Here is a 12,291-nt window from a genome sequence, read left to right as displayed (position 1 = left end):
TAGGCCCAAAATTGACATTTTACCTAAAGCTTCCAGGTGATGCTGCCAGTCTGGGGCCCACACTCGAGAACCTCTGCACTAGAGGACCCTTACTATCTCCTTTTGAGTACAATAAAAAATCGGGAAGCGCATGGTTTCTCGTCTAGGTTGGAGGTATACACATCACCATAGGCAATTCACTTTATCTCTTTATGCCATATTCAGCTCAGCAGGAAACTGGATAAAAAGCCAGAATCTCACTTAACCAGATGCTACATTGAAGCCACGCTTTTCTGATAAACAAGTCCTTCTAAAAATTTACCATCATCTCTCGAGACAAAAGAAAAGCTGTACTTTGTGACTCTTGCAAATCTTTCTAGTAGAAATTCTTGAGGCTGGGTTGCTAGGCTTCAGCCAGGTAGAAGTGCTCATTTCCTGACCGTGTACCTGTGTCTGCAGGACCTGTTGCTTTTGTATGTGAGCAGACAACATAGATAAGCTTGGGATGGTGGTCTATAGAGCCAGCACCACCAAGAAGGGAAAACACACACACATTTAGTCCAGAAGAACAAACTTTATAGAACCCATTCCTAAGGTTTCAGTTTTATGAACCTTTGGCCAATATAAAAAACCTCCATGTACCTCATCCCTTAGGGTTTTAAATGGATTTTTCTCCTTGTTTATCTATTCTGTGTCCTTTGCTTCTAGAAGAGTTTGGGGAAATGTCAATGAAAAATCCTGGTCCAGTGACTCAGATTTCAGATGGTTTTTGTTATGTGTAAAGTACATAAAGTAATCAAAACAGATGGGATTTTTTGCACTGCTTTTTGTAGTTGTGAAATATTTTTGTTTTGAGTAAAAGCACATGGAATTGGAAGAAATGCTGGTAAAATTGCGTTTTACTCCTAGGCTAGTCAGAGAAGCGCAATCAGGAGTCCATACATTTTAGTGTCTCTGTGGGGCAGATGGAAACATTTGCTGCACAAACACTGGTGACAGAACATGCTCTTACAGGTAGTCTTTAACATGTTTGTGTCACTCATTCTTTTGGTATTTTATTTCCTTACAAAAATGAATCATGTTCATTTGAGGAAATTTTTTTAATGCAGAAGAAAAAAATTGGTAACTGCTAACCAGAAATAATCGCTACTTAGAACATTTGATGTGTATTCTTTAAGTAGCTTATGAGTTAGGATTGTATAAAAGAAAATACATTAATTTTAATTTTAAAACTTTATTTTGTTTTCAGTAGAACTTATTGGCTATTAATAAACTCTTGTACTTAGTTACTTACAGTTTCCAATATGGTACCATTTTATATGCTTAGAAAATATGACATGGATGCTTTACCCTAAAATAGCTCATCATCATTCAGATATGCATTTCAATATTTCATCATCTCTAAATGTTTATTTTTACAGAAGGTATAAAATCAAGTTTAAGTAAAAGCCTGCCAACAGTATGATTTAGGTACAGACCAAGAGAACAATTAAGAGTCTGTCACAGGTGGGCAATCTTGAGCCTGTGACCTTAACTCTGACATTAGCTCCCCTCTCCGTAATTGATCCTGCCTCTTTCTTTTTTCTTCCTTTCTTTTTTTTTTTTATTGAATTGGGAGAGCGAGAGAGAGATAGAAACATCAGTGATGAGAGAGAATCATTGAATAGCTGCCTCCTGCATGCTCCACACTGGGGATCAAGCCCACAACCCTGGCATATGCCCTTGACCAGAATCAAACCCAGGACCCTTTAGTCGCAGGCCAACACTCTATCCACTGAGCTAAACCAGCTGGGGCTCCTGCCCTCTTAAGGGTTGTTAGCATCAATAAATGAGGTAAATATCAGCTAAATGTGGCTGGAAATACGTACTGAAGTGCACAATAAACTGTAACCCAAAGGAAACTTTTTATATTTTAGGGACCACCTATGTGTTTCTGTGAATTAGGTTATACAAAGCAGTGCAGAAAAGCACTCATAACCAAACAATAATTTTTTTCTCTGAGATAAAATGCTATTTTAGACTCTTTTTTTTTAATGTTAAGGGAGTACAGATGCTAGGGTGGTGTTGGAATTGCTTCTCTTAGCCTTGTTCTCGCTGCTCTCCCCGCACACCTGCGCTCTGGCTCATAGAACTTGCCCTTCCGGTGGAGCATCGTCACTGCTTTGTGTCATCTTCCCTGGATCACCCCATGCACATGTGTTGCATGACAGTTAATAATTACACTTCATTGTTTCATGTGCTTTCAAAAATAGAAATTACTACTCAAATCTAGAATTGAAGCATTTAGTAAGGTTTTATTTTAATTTGTATTAAGTAAACTTACCACTGATTTTAATAATTGTCTATTTGTTATCTAGTGTGTTAAAATTACAGTCATTAAAATTAGACCTATTTTGGATGTGTTACACGAGGTATTTATAAGTCATTTATTAAGAACTAGTAGCCCGATGCACAAAATTTGTGCACAGGGGTGGAGGAGTGAGGGGTGGGGTCAGACCCCTCAGCCCGACCTGCACCCTCTGTCATGTTCCGGGACCCCGGCTGCTCCAGGCCTAGGCACAGGCCTACAGGCTTGGGGCAGCCTGGCTCCCGAGGCCCCATTTTATCAAGAGAACAAAGTTGGCATTAGTTACAGCCCTCCCCGAACCCAGTACAGTGCATCTGTGCGTACAACTGCCTCGTTCATGTGCATGCTTCGCCCTACTGAATTACTAACATCTTGAGGACATGGCTCTGTCTTATCCTGCTTCACCTTCAGTGCCTGGCCTAGTGCCAGGGACCTGAGAGGGTTTACTGAGTGAGTGAGTGAATGAATGAGCAAGTAAGTGAATGAGCAAGCAGCTACGGGGCAGAAACTTATGCCACGTTGCCATGGCGACATGGCAGAAGTTCCTGCCCCGCTCCCAGCAGCCTGACGCCCACCCCGGGAAGTTCCCACCCTGCTCCCGGTGGCCCAGACCCCTCTCCTGGCTGCTTAGTTCCCACCCCACTCCCAGCGGCCCAGGCCCCCAGCCACTCCTTTAGGAGAGGCCAGAGCAGGCAGGAAGCTTGGCTTCCTCCATCGCGGGGGCAACCAAGCCTCCTGCTTGCTCCAGCTCCATGACTGCTGGCCACCATCTTGGTTGTGTCAATTTGCATATAGTCGCTCTGATTGGCTGGTGGACATGGCTTGGGGCATAGCAAAGGTATGGTCAATTTGCATATTTGTCTTTTATTAGATAGGGTACTGGTCTGGCCAGTGTGGCTCAGTGGTTGACGGTTGACCTATGAACCAGGAAGTCATGGTTTGATTCTCGGTTGGGGCACATGCCCAGGTTTTGGGCTCGATCCCCAGTAGAGGGCATGCAGGAGGCAGCCGATCAATGATTCTCCCTCATCATTGATGTTTCTATCTCTCCCTCTCCCTTTCTCTCTGAAATGAATAAAAATATATTTTAAAAATAAGAATACCAGAGTTAGCTAATAAATAGCATGAATGAGTTGGCTTATATATAGATGGTGATTAGATTTGTATGTTCGTCTGTTTTTTAAATACATGGAATATAATTCCAGTCGACTCAATACTTTTAATTGATATACATGTGCTCATAAATTTATTTAAGGGAAATGTGGTATTTAAATTGGTTAAGTGTGGTTTTTTGCTTGGATTACTTAATGTTTTTCCTAATAGTTTTTGTCATGTCACCATAGTTCCCCCCTCTGGTTACAGTTACCATGGTTATTAATCACCTGAAACTTTGGGACCTGCTGCTTCCCAGGCCTGAGCACTACACTCTGGGTTGTGGCAGCTGTTGCCTTCCAGCTGGAAGCACAGCATTTTATCGTTTCAGGAATGCACTGGTCCTAGATCTATGGTGTGTTCCTGCTGCCAAGTGGCCGAGGCACGAGCAGTTAGGGGTCGGAGGAAAAGTAAGCTTTCACAGACAGTGTGTGGATAGATCTGGCTGTACGTTAGGAGGTACTCATGGGAAAGCATACAGCGCAACCGGAAATGTAAGAAAAGTAAAGACAGTTTATTTCAGGGGGTTTAAATCAAGATGAGTAAGTCTCCTCAAAACTGCACTTGTGATTAATGTCCTTGGAATAGCATTGTAGTTTCCCTATACTGTTCATAACTGATACTGCTGTGTAATAAATACATTTCAAAATTCACTTTTTTTGTGACCTTAAAGAGGGTTTCTTTTGTTTTCAACTATAGGGTGAAAACACAACAACTCTACTAGCTTATCCTCCTGAGGGAAACATAGACTTAAAATATTTTCCATATTATGGGAAAAAACTGCATGTAAGTATTTAGAAGTTCTTAAGTGGGAACAGGCACATCTGCATTAAAATGACACTTGTCTGGGACAGGTAGACCTGTCTTGTGTAACTTGTGCATCATTTGTTCTTGTTTTTAAATACAAGTGGTGATGGCAAATGAAGATTCCTTGTCTACAATTCAAAACAAAAAATTCAAGTAGAAAATACCATTATCACTTTAATTATTTAGGATGTGTTTATTTAGAGAATGTAGAGAAGAATTAGTCAAGAAATAAATAAAGCTTATTACCCAGAGATAACTATGTTGTGGCCTAATTTATTTCATATTTTTTAAGTATATGTTTATAAATCATTTTATAAAATTGGGATCATACTGTATATATACTTAGAAAACTTTTATTTTAAAATGATTTCAAACATAAAGTGGTTAAAATAGTAAAAAGAATTCCCATAGACCTTTTGCCCAGATTTCCCAAATGTTACTATTTTACCTCAGTTGTCTTATCAGTCTCCATTTATATATAATTTTTTTTTCCTGAACCATTTGGGACAAAGTTATAAACATGATGCCACTTTACACTAAATGCTTGAGTGCTATTTCCTAAAAATAATGGCATCATCTTACTAATCATAATCTAGTCATCAAAGGAAGTTACCATTATTAGAGGCTATTGTCCAGTTGCTGGGCCTTGTTGAGATTTCAGCGGTTGTTCCAGTGATGTCCTTCATTGGAAAAGAAAAGTGTTTTCCAGCCCCGGGATATCACACTGTTAACATCTTCAGTCACCTGTGACCTGGAGCACTCCTCAAACCTTGTACGCTTCAAAAACCGGTACAGGCCTCTCTTGGCTTGTTTTGTTTGTGTTGCTCAGTTTGAGCTTGTCTGGTGTTCTTCATGATTAAATGTAGGTTGTACATTTTTGGCAGGTATGCCTCAGAAGAAATGTTACTTCCTTTTAAAAATGTTCCTCAGGAGAGACTTGGTATTGATTAGTCCCATTAATGGTGATAGTAACCTTGAACTCCTGGTTACCAACTGGTGTCGGCCAGGTTTCTCCACTGTAATCAATAAATATTATCTGGGGAGAATACTTGGAGTCTGTAAAATTGTTTCTCTCATAGCCTTAGCATTTGTTGATTCTTGCATAAATCAGTTAATAGAGCTGTTCCCAATGTTTTTCTTTTTTTTTTTTTTAACAAAGTTTTATTTGCTTTTTAGTTATTAAAATCCTCACTTGAGGATAATTTTCCATTGATTTTTAGAGAGAGGGAAAGACAGAGAGAAACATCGATGTGAGAGAGGCATACTGATTGGTTGCCTCCTGCTCATGCCCTGACCAGGGCCCAGGCCAGGGAGGAGCCTGCAGCCGAGGTATATGCCCTTTACCGGAATCAAACCTGGGACCTTTTGATCCACGTGCTGACACTCTAGTCACTGAGCCAAACCAGCTAGGGCCCAAATGTTTTTCTAATTCTATCTCTCCTTTTTCCATTTACTAGTTGGCATTCTACTCTAAGAAAGAACTTTTTCTTCTCTTTTATTATGTGTATCATTATGTTTTCATGGATTCTTATTCAGGGGTTATATATAATCTGTTATAATCACTTACTTGGGTGCTAGACCCAGATTTGGCTGGTGGGAAACATTCAGGCTGGCTTCTATGTCCTTTTGACATGCCCCCAGGATTCTTTGAGCACTTCTTACTTTCCTTTCCTAACCCTGGAATCAGGCCCTAGTGCCTTTCAGTGAAGAATTGTATTTAGAAATCATAATGACAGTACAGCAACTGAGTATATTTGTGCCACATTACACAGGAATCGTAAGTAGGGATACAGGAGACCTAACTAACGTAATGAGTAAGGTGGATCTCTTTTTTTTTTTTTTTTTAATATATTTTATTCATTTTCTACAGAGAGGAAGGGAGAGGGATAGAGAGCTAGAAACATCGATGAGAGAGAAACATCGATCAGCTGCCTCCTGCACATCCCCCACTGGGGATGTGCCCGCAACCAAGGTACATGCCCTTGACCGGAATCGAACCTGGGACCCTTGAGTCCACAGGCCGACGCTCTATCCACTGAGCCAAACCAGCTAGGGCAAGTAAGGTGGATCTTATGCACATTTATCAAACAGAATAATACGGAGGTAATACAATACAAATCCTCAAGCACACCTAGAACAGTCGCAAAATTTATTGTTAAAAAATAGATCCTAGCCCTGGCCAGTGGCGCAGTGATTAGAGCATCACCCTACGCACTGGAGGGTCATGGGTTCAGTTCCCCGTCAAGGGCATTGGTGTCTCACATCAGTGCCCCCACCACTTTCCACTCTCTAAAAACCAGTGGAAAAAATATCCTCAGGTGAGGATTAGCCAAAGAAATTAATAAAAGGGCCCCTCTCAAAAGAGGGAGGGAGTCAACATTTTTATTAAACAACTTGAGTGAAAGGGAAAATTCAAACCAAAATTGTAGGATATCTAAAAAATACTGGCAATGAAGCAATATAATCACAGCCCATGGGATGCTTTTAAAACAGTACTCAGGGAAATTCATAGTCATAAATACTCTTATCAATAAAAATTAAGTGAAAATAAATGAACATCCAGTTTTAAGGGGGAAAAGTAGAGAATGGAAAATAATAGATCTAATTAATAGATTAAAACTTTGGTTTTAAAATTTTACAGAATAAACTTAACTCTTGATGAAGTTATTTTGAATTTGAATTGATATGTTTTCCTTTATTTACCAGGCGAGTTATCTACAGCCATTAGTTGCTGTCCAGCTCAACTATACTGCTAGCAGTACCCCAAAAGAAGTAACAGTCGAGTGCAAGATTGTTGGATCAAAAAACCTGAAAAACTATGATGATCGTGACAAGTTTTTAGGACGAGTTGCTTTCAAAATCACAATGCGTGCATAGTAGGAGTTAGAATATGTCCACAGAGTAAATGTTGTGTTGTTTGTCTTTATTTTGTATCAGCCGGACCTGACATTCTAGAATTATGAGACCACCTGAGAAAGAGGTGGGGTGGTACATGACACTGCGGTAACATTGTAATGTGCTTCCCAATCGTAGTGTTCGGTGTCCTCTGAAGTAACTGCCTGTTGCCTCTGCTGCCTTTGGAACCATTGTACAGTCGTCAGATGGGGACTGTGAACACCTGATTCTGAACATGTGGGTCTTGTCCTATTTTTTTATGTGGTTTAATTGCCAAGTGTCTAAAGCTTAATGTGCTGTGCCATGTAAATATTTTATAGATTTAACACTGGTTAACTGTCATATATTGATGCCAACCAAGTTTTAGAGGTAAAATGGTACCTGACCAGCATGAAGTGACTTTACAGCTGCAAGAAATGTGTGGGGAGAAGTTCTGTGTGTGCGGAGGAAAAAAGAAAATAAAAGCAGATTTGAAAGGTTGTCTTGAGTTTATTGTAAAGTTACTATTAAGAACAACAACTGTTGCCCTAGCCGGTTTGGTTCAGTGAATAGAGTGTCTGCCTGTGGACCTAAAGATCCCAGGTTCGATCCTGGTCAAGGGCACAATTCTGGTTGCAGGCTCCTCCCTGGCCCAGGCCTTTGTCGGGGTGTGTGTAGGAGGGAACCAATTGATTTGTTCTCTCAAATCAGTATTTCTCTCTTTTATTAAAAAAATAACACAAACTGTTCATTATAAAACATGTAAAAAAAAAAAAAAAAGTAGTGATGGAATTATTAGTGCTGGGACTAAATTTCTTATGAAAAGTATTTTAGACCATAGATGAAACAGCATTTTTAGGTTACCCAGTACGAATATGCACCCACTTTTATTAATGGAATTAAATTCCTAAGATTTAAATTGTGAAATATCTTGTTAATACTTTTATTTAGTAGACTGTTGTCTCTAATAAAAAACATAAATTGTGAAGGGAAAAAAAAAACACCAAGATGGCGACATAGGTAATCACCTATACTCGCTGCCTCTCACAACCATATCAAAATTACAACTAAACGGCAGAACAACTACCACCCAGAACCGTGGGAAAGCTGGCTGAGTGGAAGTTCCACAACTGGAGAGGTGAAGAAAGCTCACTGAGACCGGTCAGAGGTGCAGAGGCACTGGAAGTGCTGTTCTTTAAACCGGGAGGTCCATACAAGCTTCTGCTTGCTCTGAACTCCAGTTCCTAGCGAGACTCTGGGGGACCCAGACACACACGGGGAGAAACCGGACTGTCTGGCATCGGGACAGGAACACAAGAGCGGCTTACAGAGGTGCTCACAGCGATCATTGTTCCTGCATGGGTGTGTGGGACACAGAGAACCAGGGACTTTGATTCAGGGCAGCCATTGCTGTTTGCTCCACGCTGGTGATTCCCAGAGACCCCGCGCCACACAAGCTGTGTGCATCGGCTTTTGCATATGAATGGCCTGTCCTTTCGCCTAAAACAAACAGCAGCTGGGTCAGAGAGCCCCAGAGATTCCAAAAGAAGGCCCAAGGCCTGGCAGCAACAGCGGCCTTGCTTCACAGCTGGGCCTTGTCTGGGCACTTCCAAACCCCATACAAAGAGAAAGAATCTGCAGATGCCTCTGTAGCTCCTGCTGGGTGGCCTCAGACAGTGGCTGACCTTGCACCTCTTCAGAGATCCAAGAGCCAGTGTACCCAGTGTTCAGAGTGAGACTATACTGGATTACAACTCCTCACATCCATAAGAGACACACTCAAGGGGCAGACTCAGTGAGCACCAAAGCCCCACGAAAGCAAGTCCTGCCCCATAGGGTGTCTCCTGCGCAACAGATCTTCCAGTGTAGACACAGCTGGTCATCACAGCCAATAGACCTGGAGGTCAAATCCTAGTGATACCAACAGCAATCAAGGGTTAATTACAAAACTGTGCACACAGCCCACAAAGGGGTGCACCAAGAGCGTCCATCTCAGGTGACTGGGAGGCTGAGCCACTGGGCCCAATAGGACACCAACCACATAAGGCCACTCTATCAACTCAAGGAGACTGAACAGCTACCCAGTACATAAAAACAAACACAGGGAAGCAGCAAAAATGCACAAAGAAGTCACAAATGAAAGAAATGGATGAAAGCAAAATACTGAAAATAGAGTTCAAAACAATGGTTATAAGGTTACTCAAGAATCTTCTAGAAACCTCAGAGAAATTTAGTGAGACCCTCAAGGATATGAAAAAGAACCAATCAGAAATTAAGCATACACTGACTGAAATAAAGGATATTATGCAGAGATCCAACAGCAGACAAAAGGATCCCAAGAATCAAGTCAAAGATTTGAAATATGAAGAAGCAAAACATACAACCAGAAAAGCAAAAAGAATTCAAAAATATGAAGATAGTGTAAGGAGCCTCTGGGACAACTTCAAAACATACCAACATCCCAATTATGGTGTGCCAGAAGAAGAGAGAGAGCAAGATATTGAAAACATTTGAAGAAATAATGACAGAAAACTTCCCCTACCTGGTGAAAGAAATAGACTTACAAGTCCAGGAAGCACAGAGAACCCCAAACAAGAGGAATCTAAAGAGGACCACACCAAGCCACATCATAATTAAAATGCCAAGAGAAAAAAAAAGTCAGTTACCTACAAGGGAGTACCCATACAACTGTCAGCTGATTTCTCAACAGAAATGCAGGCCAGAAGGGAGTGGCAAGAAATATACAAAATGATGAATAGCAAGAACCTACAACCAAGATTACTTTACCCAGCAAAGCTATCATTCAGAATTGAAGGTCAGATAAAGAGCTTCACAGACAAGAAAAACTAAAAAAGTTCACCACCACCAAACCAGTATTATATGAAATGCTGAAAGGTATTCTTTAAGAAGAGGAAGAAAAAGGTAAAGATAAAAATTATGAACAACAAAGTGACAACAAATACACATCTATCAACAAGTGAGTCTAAAAATCAAGTGAATAAAAAATCTGAAGAATGGAATAAACTGGTGAAATAATAGAATCGGGCATAGAAAGGGAGTGGACTGACAATTCTCGGGGGTGGGGGAAGAGATTGGACAAAAATCTTAAACCTATGGACGAGGACAATGGGGGTGGGATAAGGGCATGGGGTAGGTGGAAACCTGGTGGAGGGAAGCTATGGGGGGAGGGGGGAGAGGAACACTGTAATAATCTGAACAATAAAGATTTATTCAAGAAAACCCCACATAAATGGTGAAATATAAAACATGAAACTTACTCAAAACTTCCAACCACCCCTTCCCCGGGGCCCCAGGGTGACATTGCACCTCGCCCCTTACGGGTCAGGTCGCCACCCCACGTGGACTCTGGCGGGCGTGCTCCTCCCATTTGCCTCTCTTGGCCAGGCCTCCACCCTGCCCCCAGCTGACCAGCAATAGGGGCCGCAGTGTTTTTCGGGTGCACTTTTGTCGCTTTCGGCCTGGACTTTGCACTCTTGATCACTGTGCCTGGGGACCCACTTCGTGTCATCATCCTGGTCGCAGGGGCATTTTTCTGGCAGGTCTCTCTGCTCCTGGTCTCTGTGGTCTGGTTCATCTTGGTCCATGTGACCAACCCGTCAGATGCCCAGCTCCAGTATGGCCTCCTGATTTTTGGTGCTGTGGTCTCTGTCCTTCTACAGGAGATGTTCTGCTTTGCCTACTACAAGCTGCTTAAGAAGGCAGATGAGGGGTTAGCATTGCTGAGTGAGGATGGAAGATCACCCTTCTCCATCCACCAGATGGCCTATGCGTCTGGTCTTTCTTTCAGTATCATCAGTGGTGTCTTCTCTGTTATCAATATTTTGGCCGATGCACTTCGGCCAGGTGTGGTTGGGATCCATGGAGATTCACCCTATTACTTCTTGGCATCGCTCTCCTGACAGCAGCCATCATCCTGCTTCATACCTTCTGGAGAGTTGTGTTCTTTGATGCCTGTGAGAGGAGACGGTACTGGACTTTGGGCCTGGGGGTTGGAAGTCATCTACTGACATTCCTGAACCCATGGTACGAGGCCAGCCTGCTGCCCATCTATGCAGTCACTGTTTCCATGGGGCTCTGGGCCTTTATTACAGCTGGAGCGTCCCTCCAAAGTATCCAGCGCAGCCTCTCGTGCCGACAGCAGAAGGACAGTCAGGTGACGGTGTATTCTGCCCTGCACATCCCACCCGATGATTGAGGGAACCTTGGGGGGGAACCCCTGTGCCTGGGGTGATCCCCTGATCTCACTCTGTATTTTTCCATCTGCTGTTCTGGACAGTGCAGGTGGCCAAGAAAAGGGGCCTAGCTTAGCCATTGCCATGAAGGTGACATTAATGGTGGTGCAAGGTTAGATGAGCTCTGAGTTTTCCCCGCCCCAGACTGGACTTCTTGGTCTTTTTCTCATGTCTGAGGGGAACCATTTTTGGAGTGATAAAGACCCAAAACTGCCTTTTCTTTCCTTTTTTTTTTTTTTGAGAAGGAAAAGGGAGAAGGTATGTTGGACTTCTCCTAACCTCCTCAAATTGTTCCTTTTAGCTGGGCTCATATCTGTCCCCTATTCTCCATGGTCCCAGGCCTTGGGGGATAGGAAGGACATGCATGTTTGGGAACTGGTCTTACTGGAACTAATGTTTTAACCTCCTTGGCCACCAGCATCCCTCCTCTCCCCAAGGTGAAGTGGAGGGTGCTGTGGTGAGCTGGCCCCTCTGGAGCTACAGTGCCACTGAAGGAGCCAGCCTACCATGACATCGTAGGGAAGGAGGGAAGATTTTTTTTCTAGTTTTTAATTGGGACTGTATGGGGGGGGGGGGGGTCTATAAACTATCATTTTCTGCTGAGGATGGCGTGTCCCATCCTTTTAATCAAGGTGACTGTGATTTTGACTAATAAAAAGGACTTTATAATTGTGAGGGGAAACACTTCCAACAACACAGTAGAGTTCTATTTCAGCATTCTTTGATTGGTGTCATTGAAATTTTCCCTCCTCCTCAAGCCTTTGTCACAATATGAGGGACTTTCTCCTTTACTGAAAAAGGCGTGCTTTTTCTTTAAGCCTATTTTTTATTTTCTGCTTAAAAAGCAAAACGGATATTTTCGAGGTTTTCTTTGTGTTG

At 42.2% G+C, this 12,291-nt stretch overlaps 1 protein-coding gene and 1 pseudogene across 3 annotated transcripts in view; both read left to right on the top strand.

The window, feature by feature from the left end:
* Positions 1–7,660, top strand: part of ATP1B3 (ATPase Na+/K+ transporting subunit beta 3) — a 39,013-nt gene extending 31,353 nt beyond the window's left edge. For 2 of the 3 annotated variants that reach the window (XM_036332351.1, XM_036332350.1), the window contains 2 exons: positions 4,178–4,264; positions 6,992–7,660. In XM_036332351.1, the coding sequence (XP_036188244.1) occupies positions 4,178–4,264; positions 6,992–7,162 (258 nt within the window). In that variant the 3' untranslated portion in view covers positions 7,163–7,660. The remainder of the gene's footprint in view (positions 1–4,177; positions 4,265–6,991) is intronic. The other variant, XM_036332352.1, reaches the window with a different exon arrangement.
* A 2,927-nt stretch (positions 7,661–10,587) lies between these two features.
* On the top strand, positions 10,588–12,084 carry LOC118668106 (annotated as a pseudogene).
* The last annotated feature ends 207 nt before the right edge of the window (positions 12,085–12,291 follow it).

This window comes from Myotis myotis, unplaced genomic scaffold, assembly GCF_014108235.1.
Source record: "Myotis myotis isolate mMyoMyo1 unplaced genomic scaffold, mMyoMyo1.p scaffold_m19_p_13, whole genome shotgun sequence".
NCBI classification, from domain to species: domain Eukaryota; kingdom Metazoa; phylum Chordata; class Mammalia; order Chiroptera; family Vespertilionidae; genus Myotis; species Myotis myotis.
Note: the sequence above shows the minus strand (reverse complement) of the source record. Positions and strands in the feature narration are given on the sequence as shown.